Source organism: Solanum verrucosum, unplaced genomic scaffold, assembly GCF_900185275.1.
Source record: "Solanum verrucosum unplaced genomic scaffold, falcon-dt-bn FXZP01000094.1, whole genome shotgun sequence".
NCBI lineage: Eukaryota > Viridiplantae > Streptophyta > Magnoliopsida > Solanales > Solanaceae > Solanum > Solanum verrucosum.
The window spans coordinates 431,709-448,037 of record NW_026019970.1 but is presented as its reverse complement, the minus strand read 5'-3'; the positions used below and the strand labels follow the sequence as shown (position 1 = coordinate 448,037).

The window sequence follows — 16,329 nt, the reverse complement described above, 5'->3', positions numbered from 1 at the left end:
TAGCTATACAGTAACTATACAATATGATACAATTGACTATACATTATTATACACTAAAAAAGTTGAATATAGTTTAGCTATACATTGAAGTGAAGACTGACTATTCAATCTCTATCAACTCAAAATCACTGTTCAATCTCAATCAACTCAAAATTTCCTCTAAACAGTCCCAAAATTTAGATATGAATCTTTTTCGATGTTTAGAGCCTTTTGATATATAGTTCACTCCAAAAAATTTCAGTACATCAAATTTAAAAAGAAAAAAAGGAGAAGACGAAGAAGAATGACGATGAAGAAGAAGATGACGAAGAAATAAAGGTAATATGGTGATGGTGGATAAGAGCAAATAATCAATGGTGAAGGCGGTCAACATGGTTTCCTTGGTGTGATGAGAGATGGAGTGAGTGGGGTTTAGTGAGGAAGAAGTTATACTTATTGGAGAATTTTAATAATTAATTAGTGTAAAAATATAGTTAACAAAAAGAAAAGTTCATGAATACAGTAAAAAAAAAGGGAGATAAAAGTTATAATTTATGACGTAGCATCGATGTGGCGAGCGAGTATAAATAATCACATATTGTGAGAGTGATGTTAAATGTCTCAGAATGATATTAAATTCACTTTTAAATAATAAATGTGTGTAATAGATCACCATGATAGTTTAAGTGTGTATTCGATCTTTCAGGACAAATTTAGGGAGGAACTATGTCTTTTCCCCATAATAAAAGAAAAACATGTACGAAAAGAAAATCTAGTCTTTTTACATATTAAGTGGAGTTAATATCACAAAGAGTCACTCAATTTTGAGAATTTATTTAACAAAGTCATTAAACTTGTTTTTTATATCAATAAAATCACTCAACTTACATAGTTATATCAATTAAATCATTAACTCAAAACTTTGACAAAAAAAAAATTCAAAATTGAAATGGATCATTTTTATTTTTTAAACACACATATATTAATATAACTTAATTGTGCATCATCCAAGTCCAAACTAAACTACTGCAGTTAAGATTACAATTGAAGCTGCTCATCAATATAAACGCGCATGTTTATTAAAGCAACTTAATCGGGTTAATCTAACATTATCGTATTATAACTACTAAAGTTAAAATTCTATAGAAATTTATCGCCCTTTTCACCTTGTTTACTGTCGGGCATTCAGTGATATGGATCGTTGGAATTGGGGGTCGGAAGAAGATGAAGAAGTGTTGGGTTTTTTAATTGGGTTTGGGTTAATGGGTTGACTTGTTAATGAATTTTGGTCTAGTTGCATGTGGATTAATAAAAATCATGTTTTATATTTAATTAATGACAAATTTAATTGAGTGATTTTATTGATGCAAAAGCATAAGTTGAGTGATTTTACTAATACAAAACAAAGTTCAATGACTTTGCTATATAAATTATCAAAGTTGGTTGAGTGACCTTTTGAGATATTAACTCTATTAAGTGTCTAATATTCTACAAAAGAAGAAAGATTATTTATTGTGAGGAGATGGTTAGGAAGATGATGAAGAAGGTAATGTCATAACAAAACAAGTTGCTATTATTTGGTGGAAGCAGTGGTGGAGCCAGAAATTTTACAAAGGGTGTTCAGAAATAGTAATTTGTTATGTTAAGAGTGTCTAAAATATGTTATTTAATCATTTCGTGTATTATTTTACTTATATATATGGTATTTTTTTCCGACAAATGGTACCACCATGTGGCTACTCACTGGGTGGAAGGACAATATTAATAGATATTGTCTTAAGATGCTAGTATCGTGATCATTACATGGAGGAAACAATGTCAATTTTTTTTCTAACTTCTCTAATAATTTTAGGTTTGAAAACAATTTGTTTTATGTACATGTATAAACATTGAAGGATTGCATCTGCAACAAGTCATAACTAAATACTGACATTATTTAGTGGATCAAGCTCTTCCTTTCTTCCTTTATTATGAGATTCGAAAGTAGAAAGAAGTTATATCGAAAAAATGGGTTGGTCACCTTGTGACATCCTAAATTCAATTACTTCACTCCCTTCAAAAGTTGGGCAGTCCTCAGGACAGGCAAAATATTGACAAAAATACAATCTCACTTTAAAATCATTTTGTGATAATTATAAAAGAGGAAAAAATGCAAGAAGACATGGAAAGAACATAACATATAATGGAATATTGAATCAAGTACATCAGATTATATATCAATTCATTCAACGCATATATTTCCGAATTAGAGGAATTTCACCAAACTGAATAATAATACTATAATATCTCACTAACTACATGTTTAAGATATACTATTTGTAACGACCCCCTCCAATCGTTATGGGTAGACTAATGGTGAAAGAATCGGGTCAAAAAAACTTTTTGGGTAGAGACTTAACAATTCTATGCTAGGCAGTCTCAGATGAAATATGAGTAAGGTGAGGTTTAGAGAAATTCGGAAATGGGTTGGGCGATATGTCTAAGTTTGAGTCATGTTTTCTAGTAGTTAAGACAATAAAGAACCCATAGGGCTTTCCAGAATTGAATTTGGGTGAGTAAAACTTTTGGTATTGAACTTGGCATGAAGGGGTTAGTATAGAACGTCAAGGGTCGAAGACATGTTGCGAAATGTAGGATTTTTGGAAAGGTTTATGAGTCTCTAATTCCATGAAAGTCTCTACAAAGGGTGTCACACTGCTATATCAGGATGAATATGCATGCATGCATGCACTATAGCAGAGTAAGTCGGATTTTAATGGAGAAAAATTTCCAAAATCTCTTAGTTTTTGCACTTCATTTAGGAAAGGGGAAGGCGAGTTAGGGCAGTTTCCATCTGTTTTCCCACTAATATTGTAACACTTCTGTTTTTGAAAGAACTAGAAAGAGCTAGAATTAGAAAGATTGTTTTTGGAAAGAATGAAAAATCTGGAAATTTGTTAAGTTATGCTAAGTTTGGGTTTTTGGTCAAATTCAAACGACCATAACTCCTAGCTCAAGATGAGTTAGGTTTGCTTCCAGATATCGTAGGAATGATCTTGAAATTATCTTTCCAACGCTGCCGAGTTTGCGCGATTCCGAGTTCGTATGAGTGGGATATGCCCATTGGAAGTTGGGTTGTTAAATTAAGGAAAGTCTAATCCGGGTTTTTGAAGGGAATTATGGTCTTTTCTATACCCCATGACTTAATTTCGTTTTTTGGTAATTAATTGGGGTCTAAACTGATAGGATTCAGTTTATGCTTTTACAATATTGAGTTAGGGTTTTAGAGAAGAGAAAAGAAGAGGAGAAAAGAGGAGAAGGAGCAAGAATCGTCAAGATCTTCAAGAATCGCTTGTGGATTTCGTCAAGGGCTGATCCCTACGAGGTATGTGAGACTTTCATAGCATTGGGTTCGTTCACTCACGCGCCGATCATGTTTGTTTCAGCTAAATCCGTTTCTAGGAAGTTGAAAGTATGATGTTCTTGAATTATGTTCTTGATAAACGCTTTAGTTCTTGAGATTTGATGGGATTGTGGAGTCCATGATGGAATTGTGTTGATTTAAGAGTTGTTTTGAGTTAGATTCTTGTGTGTATATATTGGGCATTTGAATCTATAGAGGGATTGAGAAAAATAATCGGATTTAGGCGGATTGGGGGTGAGAAAACGAAGAAGGAAAAAGTTGAGCATGTATGCAAGTCCGCGTCGCGGACTTGCTCCCCCAGTGAACAAATATCGCCTCTGCATCGCGGTTAGGACGCGGACTCCTCTATTTCAAAATTTAATTTCGCGATAAAAAATATAAATAGATCTCCGCGTCACGGACTTGTTTCCAGATAGTGATTTTTTGATCTTTTCTCATGTTTAGCTATTTAAAAACACTCCTAAACATCATGAGATCTTTCCTACAAATCACAATCCTTGATTCCATAATTCAATTCAAACAAAGTTAAGAGTCAAGTTAAGAGAAATTCATAAAGTTTTCTAAAAGTCTTTTATAAACCTTTTAACTTTGTTTTATTAAGCTTTGAGTTGAGTAAATAGTAAGAGCAAAGTTCATTTCTTCAAAGATTATACGAGAATGTTCCCAAGAGTTAAAAATATTTTCACATTTGAGCAAGAAAGGGAATTCGAACATCGATTCCAAGAGAGCTTTTAAGCTAAGTTTTGAGTAATTATCTCAAACCAAAGAAAACAAAGTTTGTTTTAAAAACATATGATAAGTATATTTTTGGGAGGACTATTGAGCACCGATATGGGGATGTGAGTTCATATTAACTCAAGTCTCGATAAACCATGTAGCCATCATGGGTAGTAAAGGATCGTACTTTTTAGATGACTCCTTAAGTGCTTTTTAGCATAGACTAGTGGATCCACTTAGTTAAGGCATTCTATATGATGACAAACTATAGGATAGTTCTGGCAGCGTGGGCAAGACGATGTATCACCACTTAAGCTCATAATGGTGGTTGTCGGTTAGAGAAACTCCCACAGAAACTATATTATTTTATTATACGAGTACAGTTGAGTTTGTTATTGCATTTCTTTAACAAACTAAGTTGGTTTCTACTGTTTTAAAAGCTTTTTGTATATTGCATGTGTTTTATTGCTTTATATTGAGTGAAGTTATTCAGGAGTTGAGTAAGGCCAAGGTAAGTGTTCCTTTTAGATTATTTTCAAGCTTATGTTATGTTTAGTATTCCAACTCGCATACTCGTACATTCAATGTACTGATGCCAGTTGGCCTGCATCGTCTTATGATGCAGACGCAGGTAACCAGGATCAACATCCAGCGCCTTGTTGATCTAGTTGAGCACTCAGAGTCTGTGGGTGAGCCTCCTTACTTTCCGGATGACTCTCTTTTTTACATTGCTTTCCACTTTTTAGTTGTTAGGATGATCGGAGGTCTTGTCCCAATATCTCTCTTTGTTTTAGAGGCTTCATAGACAAATAGTTATAGTTCTTTAGTCTTATTCATTTCAGTTGTATACATTTAAGACTTGAGTTGCCATTTTTGGCTAAGTTATTATCTCTTAAGTTATTGCATGAGTTATATTTTTTATGTTTAAGTCTTCCACTGACTTGGTTGGATGCGGGATCAACTCTACAAGAAGCGGTACGGACGTAGATGATATCATCACGACCACTCTTTTCGTACCGCTAGGGATGCTTAACGCCACTTTGCCAATTGACGTTACCTACGCTTTCGTGTCTCTCAGTGTGGTCAGCACTGGGTGTTTCCGAGCAGCGAGGCTTACACCCATTCACATTAGTTCATCCAAAGTTCCTTACCCTTATGCACAAATTATTGAATAAGTCATCTTCCTATCAAGGTTAAGGAGTCAACTGAGCATCTCAGCGGCGGGATTGAATACCCAGATCGAATCAGAGTTCACGCGGCCCGCCCTGAACAAATAGGAGGCATAGGCCACAGGTCGCACATAAGTCGCCGGGTTGCATGACAGAAGAACACCCAACATAAAGATGCACACTCCTCTATGTGAAATAGTCATCTTCATATGAGCTTTTTTATAGTAGTCGTGACCAACAGCCATCAACTCTCGCTTGTTGGTAAGGTGAGAGCTTCAAGCCCGATTTCAGGTGGCGCACCCTCTACACAAGCACCGCTGGATGAAGGGGGGACGAGGAAAGCTACAGGCCCAAAACCTTCGACCCTTCTTCTTAAATGGGGGTGCCCAAGGCACCTCATCTTCTCATTTCATCGTTGCTCATTCCCGTTAGGTCGAAGTGTTTGGCTTTTCCTTCTCCGTTCCCCCTCAAGGAACAGGCCAAGGGTTCGCTTGGGGCCAGCAATGGTTCTCGAGTGCCAACCACGTCTAGGGTGTAGGCTCGGGGCATGACAAATATCTTTGATAAAGGTAAGTGAATTGCTCCCTTAATTTGTAATTTGATTCTTAAGCCTTATAACATAGAGTGTTACTCTTTGAGTAGGTTTTTCACTTGAATTAATAGTGTAAAAAGCTTTGATTTTGGCAGAATGATCATTAATTGGTCTAATATTAAGATTTGAGTGTAATCCAGATTTAATTAGGTCATTGTTCATTAATTTTTTTACATTTTATTATTGTTTTAGATCAAGAACGAGTCAAGGCATTACAGAAGAGGAAAAATCAAGTTCTTTAGAGTTCTAAGGATTGATTCGAGGTAGGTGATAATTTATTTGTTTTCCAAAGTATGTAACGTATGCATGTTAACTGCTTTGTAGTATTATTTGTGAGATGCATGTGGAGAAACTAGAAGGCAAATGTGAAATGACTTCACGTGATAATCTCATGGAATGAACTTGTTTATTTATTTGTGGTTTCAAGTTAGTTGTTTCAAGTTGGTTGATCATTGTGACTGTGATTGCACATGTTGTTTGAGATTAATAGTTGGCTCGGATACCACGTCGGTACAAGATACTAACTGTTGGCTTGAATACCATGTCTGGTATGAAATATTAATGGTTGGCCCTAGTATCACATCAGTACACTAACAATTTGTGTGTAGGTTCTATGAGAGGACTGGATATGTGCATTTTGTGATCATGTGGGACATGTTTCATGCATTGGTCAATTCAAGATTTGTGATTTGGAATTTGTATCATGTTGTGCATGTTGATATATGTGTTGACCTTTATTACTGTTATGTAATTACTTGTTTACATTCATGTTTTGGAACTGTCTTACAATTGTTTTTTCTTTGAGGTGTATATTGCATATTTTGGCAACTACTTCGAGACCTCAGTTGTAGGAAGAAAGATATTTGAATCCAAGGGTGAGCTACTTATTTCGGGCTGCCATGACTTTTTTCTTATCTTGTTGTTCATCCACTCGGACATAGACATTTTATATTTTTGGCTTATGTTTCTTGTTAGGGCTGCATCCTCTTATTCTAGATACTTTAGAGTTTTGGTACTATGACTTTCAAATTCTAGGGAGTTAAATTTTGTAAATGATTGAGTTTATGGGAACTTGATTCTTTAATTGTTTTAAACCATTTTCCTAGAATTTATAGTACGACTTATTTCTTAAAAAGGTTGATGGGTTAAGTTTGGTAGTTGGTTTACCATCAGAAGGTGGGTTAATGTGTGTGTAATAATGGCAGGTCGGGATCGTGACAAAGTTGATATTAGAGTGCTAGTTTTGTTGATCTCGTGGTACCAAAATTAGTCTAGTAGAGTTCTACGAAACAATATCGAGATGTGTGTACTTTCTACAAGAGGCTACATGACTTTAGAAAATTATCTCTCCTTCCTTCCTTCGTGCTATAACTTGATTCTAATTGGTACCTACCGATCCAAAGTGATATCTTAACTTATTTTCTTCTTTTGCAAGCATATGATTGCTACGAGACAAATGGTGCAATGGAAGTAGCTCCAGCGGCGAAGCCAGCAACAAGGGCACATGACAAAAGTAGAGGCAAAATTAAGGGTAGGGTTAGGGGTAGGGGTAGAGGAATGGCAACACCCGCCAGGGGTGGAACTCAAGCAGGAAATATACCAAGGCAAGCGACCCACCCCCACCCTAGGAATGTGTTGAGGAAGAAGTTGGGATTGAGATTGAGGAGAATGTTGAACAAGAAGTGAAAGCACAAGTTGGGGGTGTGGGTTTTCCCCTTATGTCTTTTGAGGTGTTTCAATAAGTTCTAGCTTTTGTGAGTGGGTTGGAAGGTATTGGGCCCACTCTCACTATGTAGGCTACTCAGGCTCTATTTAATCATCATGTTGCTACTATGGTCCCTAAGGTGGATAAAGCTTCGGGCACTGATGCAAAGGACGTCCACAAGATATGCGATAGGGTAATCATAGAGGTCGAAGAATGGTAATTTAGGGAGAGGAGAGGTGCAACCAGGTAGGGGGGTTGCCCGTAATGATGATAGAGCTCAATGTTACGCTTTTTCGGACAGGCCAGAGGTTGAGGCATCAGACACACTGTGAGAACATATGTTATTCTTGTCTTTGACTAGATGGCTAATATTTTGTTTGATCCCAGTTTCATCTATTACTACATATCTATTAATCTTTTCTTGAGTCTTGACGTAACATGTAATATTCTTGATAACCATATTTATGTTTTTATCCAGTTGAAGAGTTTGTAGTTGTTACCTATGTATATCGGTTGTGCTTTGTTATGTTTATGGGTTTTCAAACTTGAGTAGATTTGGTCCTATTAAATATGGTCGGCTTTGATGTGTTCTTAGGTATAACTTGATTATCCCCTTATTTTCTAGTGCTAAACTGTAATGCTAAGACAATGACTCCAGAGATCCCTAGTTGGAAAAAATTCGAGTGAGAAGGGTATACAAGCCTAAGCCAATAAAAATCATAACTTTCTTAGGCTCGTAAGCTAGTAAGGCAAGATTGTTTGGTTTATTTGGCTAATCTTTGGGATGCTAGTGCAAAATCTCCTTCTATTGAATCTATTCATGTGGTTTCAAAATTTCAAGAGGTATTTCCAATAGATTTGTCGGGTATGCCCTTGGATAGGGATATTGACTTTTGTATTGATTTGGAGCCGGGCACTCACTCAAATTTTATTCCTCCCTATTGCATGGCTCCGACAAAACTGAGGGAACTCAAAACTCAACTACACTAACTTTATAATAAAGAGGTTCATTCATCCAGTTCTTCTCTTTGGGGTGCTCCGATTTTGTTTATGAAGAAAAAGTATGTTAGCATGAGAATTGCATAGATAACCGACATTTGAATAAGGTCACCACTCCGAATAAGTACCTCTTACCTCGTATAAATGATATGTTTGACTAGTTGATGGGTGTTTTAGTCTTCTCTAAGATTGACTTGAGGTCGGGCTACCACCAATTAAAGATTAGGCCTAGGGACATATCTAAAACTACTTTTAGAACTTGGTATGCACACCATGAATTCTTGGCAATGTCGTTTGAGTTGACTAATGCGTTGACGACTTTCATAATCTTGATGAATATGGTGTTTAAACCATTTTTGGATTACTTTGTAATCATGCTTATATATGATATCTTGATCTACTCCAAGGAAAATAAGGAACGTCCAGATCACCTTCGTATTGTTTTGGATATCTTGGGGAAACATAAGTTATATGCTAAGTTTTCCAAGTGAGAATTTTGGTCCTCTTCAGTTGCCTTCTTAGGACATATGGTGTTGAAAGAAGAGGTGATGGTAGATCCCCAAAAGATTGAGTCAGTTAAGAATTGAATTCAACAAATTATGTGACATAAGTTAGGAGTTTTGTGGGTCTTGCTAGTTACTATCGCAGATCTGTTAAGAACTTTGCTTCTATTGCCATATATCTAACAAGGCTGACGCAAAAGTAGGTATCGTTTGAGTGGTTTGATTAGTGTGAATATAACTTTCAGAAACTTAAGACCATTTTGACTACAATGCACAGCTTGACATTGCTGGTGGAAGATTAAAGACTTTATTGTTTATTATGACGCTTCACATTCGGATTTAGGTGTTGAGTTGAGCCCATTTATGTTCTTTCACTTCCTTTCAAGCTTATGTCTTGTTGTAGAATTCATCTCGCATACCCGTACATTCAATGTAGTAATGCCATTTGACTTGTATCTTTTTATAATGCAGACACAGGTAACCAGGATCAACATCCAGTGCATCGTTGATTCTAGTTGAGCTCCAGAGTTTGTTGGTGAGTCTCATTGCTTACGGAGGATCCCTTTTTATTGCTTTTAGTTTATTAGGATGTCGTGGGTCTTGTCCTGATATCAATCTCAGTTATTAGAGGCTTCATAGATAGACAGTCAGTTAGTTCGTTCGTCTTTACTTTTTTATTGGCTTATGTTCAGATTTGAGTTGCCACTTTGGCTAAGTTAAATGTTTATTTCAAAAATATTCTGAGTTTAGTTTGAGACAATTGAATTATCTTGCATTTGAGTTCTTTTCTTAATGCTTAAAGTCTTCCGCTGAGTAAGTAAGTTAGGCTAATGGTTCGCTTGGGGACATCAATGGTTCTCGAGTGCCAGTCTCGCCCAGGATGTAGGCTCGGGGTGTGACACATATAACTTAGAAGTTGAGTCATTTAAAATTCTATTGACCATCCCATGTTATTTTTCCTAAATTAATTGGGTCAAGATGTGTTAAATTTAAATTAAACATTTTAAATTGGCGATGGTTTTTTTTTCGAATCTGTCATATGTCCATGTGAAAATTTTATGTATAGCAAATATAAAATTCATAATTGTATGCTATGGCTATACTTTATATAATTGCACTCCGTAGCAAAAATTGTGTTTGCTATGAAGCTGTGTTTTTGTATATCTCGGTATTCCTTCATTTTAATATACATTTTGATTTTTTTTAAAATTAAATAAAAGGCGATAATTTTGGTTAGAAAAAAAGGAAAAAAATCGCTGAAGTCACGCACATTATGTTTCAATAAAATTTTGTTCCTTCTACGTCTTCTTCAATAGTAAGAACTCCATTGTAACTCAGTTCAGAAAATTGATCAAGTTGTTGACAGTACTGTACAAACAATCGAGATCATATTGATTTTAGAGATAAAAACAAGAGGTAATTTCATGTTGAAAATATACTCTGATTTTATTTTTTTTTCTGGTCGAAATTGGTGTTCAGCGTGTATTCAAAATCAGATTTCCTTTTAAACTTTCATCAATTGAAATTGAATGTAGATTCAGAGGTGTATATTTTGTTCGTAATAGAGTTTAACACCTATGATTTCAAAATTTATATAGTTATTTTGAATTCTAAGAAAATTTGTGATTATCAAATTTTCTAGATGATATTGTTGATTATTTTGAATTTTTGATCGCAGATTCACTTTTTTCACAGTCATATTTTTCTTCGGATTTGTATATTTGGTGTCGAAACTATGAATGACGATGAAATTGTATTATGATTTGTTAAGAGTTTATACGTATAGGTGTTTCGATATGATTCAGTCAAATATGTATAATTCGTATATGAAAATGTTGACTATTTATTTGAATTTGTATATCTATACAGTGCAGGTTCGTCCTTAATTTGGATATATGATTCTGTATATTTTTATATAATTTTGTAAATTGTATATTTGTATAAAGCTGTAATTTGTGTATATAATCGTTTATATAAGTGTATATTGGGAATATGTATATAAATGAAAAACTGAATTCGTTGTAATTTATATACATATACCTATTAGTGTTGTTGTGAGTTGTATAAGTATATGAAACTGTTGAGTATTTATTCGAATTTGTATATTTATACAGTGCAGGTTCAGCCTTAGTTTGGATATATGATTCTGTATGTTTTTATATAATTTTGTAAATCGTATATTTGTATAAAGCTTTAATTTGTGTGTATAATCATTTATATAAGTGTATATTGGGAATATGTATATAAATGAAAAACTGAATTCGCTGTAATTTATATACATATACCTATTAATGTTGTTGTGAGTTGTATAAGTATATGAAATTGTTGACTCTTTATTCGAATTTGTATATTTATATAGTGCAGGTTCGTCCTTAGTTTGAATATTTGATTCTGTATATTTATATATAATAGGCATATGTATATGTCAATTATTTTAGGTTTGTCAATTGTATATTTGTATAAAGCTTTAATTTGTGTATATAATCGTTTATACAAGTATATATTGGGAATATGTATATAACTGAAAAACTGAATTCGTTATAATTTGTATAAGTATATGTTCTTTTTGTTGTTGTGATTCTCAATCATATAAATGTATATGTATATATAACTTAATTTTTTTATACAAAAATTATAAAAGTGGCTTCATTAGCTGTGTTGGTTATGCATTTTGGTAGATGGGACAGTGACAATTGTTACGTTGGTTATACTATTGAAGGGGTGATTTTAAAAGAAAGTTCATTGTATAAGGAGTTGTATAATGTTATTGCAACGCAACTCGGGGTTGATATGAATGTGATTAAGCTGAAAATTGAGTATAAGGTTGAAGAAAGCAACACACCAATGTTGATTCACAACAACATGGGTATTAAAGTGTATATCATGCTTAAAAAGGTTGCAAATGACTTCAACACGTATCCAATTTGTATAAGCAAACTAGATAATAGTAACAATACCACTGAACTGTGTGAAAGTTCAAATCAGGAGAAGGATATGGTTAGATCTATTTGTATAGATGGTATTGCTGAATTTAAGACTAAGCAGATGACAATTGGTGAATTGGTAGAGCCGCTTTGTGTTTTGGGGTCAGGGAGTTGCGATAGAGTCATTTCAGATCCATGTAATAAGTATGTGGAGGTTGATCAAGTGTATAAGGTCAAAGCCACTTTGAAATATGTGATGGAAATATATGCAATTGAAAAGAGATTTCAATATAGGACAGTGAGGTCAAATACAATCAAGTAGATAGTTTGTACATACGAATACATAACGGTATATTTTGTTTTAATTATTCATATATTGATGTGTTATGATGTATTTGATGTTGTAATTATAGGCTGGAATGTATTTCTGAGAAATGTGAGTGGTTAATGAAAGCATCAAATATCAACAAGTTTGGAATAATTAGGATCCGAGCATTTAATATAGATCATACTTGTCCTTTGAAGGATAAAGTATATTCACAAAAACATGCAACAAGCATGTTGATTGGTGGGATTGTTAAGCCTAAGCTTGTTGATCACAAGAGAAAATATACACCTTCTTATATTCAGAGTAATGTGAAAATATATCTCGGAGTTGATGGTAATTACTCGTTGGCTTGAAGGGCTAAAAAGAAGGCTTTGATTTCCTTGAGGGGCACCACTTCTGCATCTTACAACAAACTTCCTGCATACTTGTATATAATGGATATTACATATCCAGGCTCGCATATACGTCTGAAGAAAACTGACAAAAATGAGTTTTTATATCTTTTTGTTGCATTGAATAGTTTCATACAAGGCTTTAATCATTGCAGGGCTGTAATCGTTGTTGAAGGAAGTCACCTAAGAGGACCGTATAATGGGACGTCTGTGGCTGCAAATACAATGAATGGAGCAGGTATGTTTCAGTGTGTTTTTAAATGTATATTTTTTATTTTATGTTAATTTGTATATAAATAAAAATGTAGGATATATTTTCCCATTGACCTATGGTATCATTGATTCATAAAATGACGCCGCTTGGACTTGGTTCTTTGTACAACTAAGGGAGGCTTATTGGGAAATGAGTAATATGTGTGTTGTCTCTGATAGAAATGAGAGCAGTATAAAGGCAGTGACAAAAGTGTATAATAATGTGTCGCATTATGCTTGTATGTGGCACTTGTGGGATAATGTTCAAAAGAAATTCAGAAAGTCCTCCAAGGAGCTAAGTCCTGTATACTATACAATGCTAAATACAAGCAACAAACTTGATTTTGATAAACTACTGGATACCGTAGAAAAGGTTGATGTAAGAGTTAAAAAATATTTGGAGTTGGCTGGATATGATAAGTGGGCTAGGTGTCATGCATAGACTCATCGGGAATGGGCTATGACGCCTAATATTGCAGAGAGTATAAATGTTGCACTAGTGTCTGCGAGGAAATTACCAATTTTTGATTTTCTGGAAGAAGTTAGACTGATGTTTGGGAGATGGAATCATGATAACAAACACGAGGCAGTATGCACATTTACTCCGTTGATTGGAAAATTTCAGAATATACTGGTCGAAAATGAAGCAATGAGCACACGAATGGGGGTATGTTTTATGTATATCTAATATTGATTAATGAGTAATTAATTGTTTTAAACTTGTATAAATACAGTTATAAGACTATTAGAATTAATATATATACAATGCATAAATTTATACATATACATAAACATGTTTGTATGAAACAGGTTGTGTCGTCGACTGAATATATATACAATGTGACTGATGATGGTAGGAGTTTTGTGGTCTGTTTAAAGAATAAAACATGCAGCTGTGAAAAGTTTCAATACGAAGAAATATCATGTGAACATGCTCGGGCTGTGCTGAAGCGAAAAAGTCTAGTAGCTGATGGATATTGCTTGGATTTGTATAAACTAATGACAATTTTAAAGATTTATGAGATATCGATTTATCCATTGCCTGATGTAGCAGAATGGGTGATACCTGAATACATAATGTATGATAAAGTTCATCCTCCAAAGTTCAAAGGACCTCCGGGAAGGTTAAAAAAGAAACCTCGTGCAAAAACAATATGTGAATTGCTCGGTCTCAAAGGGAAGCATACATGTAGCACATGTGAAGTTGCAGGTCACAATAGGCGTTCGTGTAGAAATAGGCCTCAAGAAGTTTAATGACCTCTTTCTATTATACTGGAGTGTAATTTTGGATTTTATAGATACTTGAATGTTATTCGCAACTGATTTTGTGTTTAAAACTATATGAGTTGGAATGGTAATGATGGAATAAATTTGTTATGTCCTATTAATAGTGAGCATTTTTGTTCTTCTTTTTGTATTCATGCTATTGTATATAGTATGAGTTTTTGTTGTCTGTATATATTGTCCATCATATACAGAAATTGTATATGTATAAGTTATATTGAACATATTATTCTCCTTGTATTTATGCTCGGACAAATAATTCTATGTGTATTTGCTCGATTGAAATATTTTCCTCTAGATTTATAATGTTAATGTATGAAGTAACATACATGTATTAGTAAAGATCATAATTTTAAATTGTATAGAATAATTTTTTTAAAAATATTCTATTTGTATAAAATACATGTGAAAATATAAGTACTTAATTATGTTGGTTTGTATAATTTTTGAAGTGTTAATCTGCATATATAATGAAATTAACAAAAATAAAGAAGTAAAAGACTTAAATGATCAAGTGAGTATATTACAACCAAAAAATTGGAAGTTCAAAACCTTCAAGGTTATTATGCATGTCATTTGCATATACAAAACAAAACATAATTTAGTACTACTGTTCTAATTAATTGTGATCCTTTCACTACTATCACAATCTATGTGAATCCTAATAGGCCTTTTTGGTGCCTCGTTGTCATTAGTGGCATCGGCTTGGATCTTTTGCATTCCATAATTCCACAACAATGCAGCGTATCAAATACGTATGATCTCTGAATCAAAGGAATTTGGAACCCCATTTCCATTACTGATATGCTCTGCATAAGCAGCAACATATACTCCACAATCGCTGAAAATAAACACACATCATATTGTATATATAGAGAAATTATTGTACCGCTACTAATACAATAACTATTGATATTATAGATTATACAAACAATTTCAAATGTATAATTGTTTACATTGTATGTAGAAATACAAAATTTGTGTATGTGTATAAATTTGTGCAATTGTATATGTCTAAATTAACATATACAAAAAGTTTCCTTATACAAATGCAAGAACTTATACATAAACAATGCACAAAATTGTATCAAATGTATAAATATTTATACTGTATTTATAGAGAAATTGTTGTGCCTCTACGAATACAATAACTATTAATATGATACATTATACAAACAATTTCAAATGTATAATTGTTTATATTGTATGTATAGTGAAATATTGTTATTTTATACATTTAGTTTGGATATTAAACATAGTGACTATACACAATTGTATAAACAAACAAATACAAGTCATAAATCAACAGAGAAAATATCAGAATAATATACAATAGTAACATATACAAAATAATGATTATACAAATACCTCATCATGCTCCAATGAGCTAGAAACAACCACTTCATTTCTTTTTGCATTGTCACCTGTATAATTAGTTGTTTTTTCTTTCCTTTTTTTTTACTTGACCCAACAGTAGACTGATCTTTCTTACCTCCCTCCACAATTCTGATGTCAGATTGCTACAATTTTGCACTAATTTCCTCCAATCTGATTGGGTCATTTTTCAATTTGGATCTGAGCTCATGCATTGCGTTGGATATTTGACATTGAACCTGCAACCTCCCCAAAATCCTGAGTTAAGACCCAAGAAAAACGATGGTTGTTCAACAATATTTTTTCCATGCAAGTGTATACCTCTTGTCAATCTTTTAGATGGAGACTGTGCATCCATTGTATGAATGAAAACCCTGTATGGATGATGAATTGATATGAAAAATAGCTTGAAAACTAAAAAAAAATAGACAAAATTTTAAATTAATCGATTGAGATAAGTTTTGGCGGTACTTGAAATTTTTAAAACCGCAATTGGGAACGTGGTGGTGAAGATTTGAATTTTCAAACTGATTTTGGGGAGAGAATTTAGGAGAAATTAAAGGAAATTGGAGATATAAACGAGATGAAGAGAATTGTATAAAAGGAATAACGTTAGTTTTTTATTTTTTTATTTATACAAATTCGTGGGGCCCATTAATAGCAAATTGACCGAGACCTTGCTCGTCAAAGGAAATAAATGAAACAATA

General features: G+C 33.6%; 2 protein-coding genes and 1 pseudogene across 3 annotated transcripts in view; all 3 read left to right on the top strand.

Moving 5' to 3' along the window:
- Positions 1 to 16,329, top strand: part of LOC125817095 (PHD finger protein ALFIN-LIKE 1-like) — a 115,044-nt gene that overhangs the window by 33,852 nt on the left and 64,863 nt on the right. The window lies entirely within an intron of this gene.
- Positions 12,439 to 13,405, top strand: LOC125817059 (uncharacterized; annotated as a pseudogene).
- LOC125817096 (uncharacterized) lies at positions 13,424 to 14,217 on the top strand. Its single transcript, XM_049496674.1, has 2 exons — positions 13,424 to 13,630; positions 13,774 to 14,217. Exons 1-2 carry the CDS (start codon positions 13,424 to 13,426, stop codon positions 14,215 to 14,217), a joined length of 651 nt encoding a protein of 216 aa, XP_049352631.1.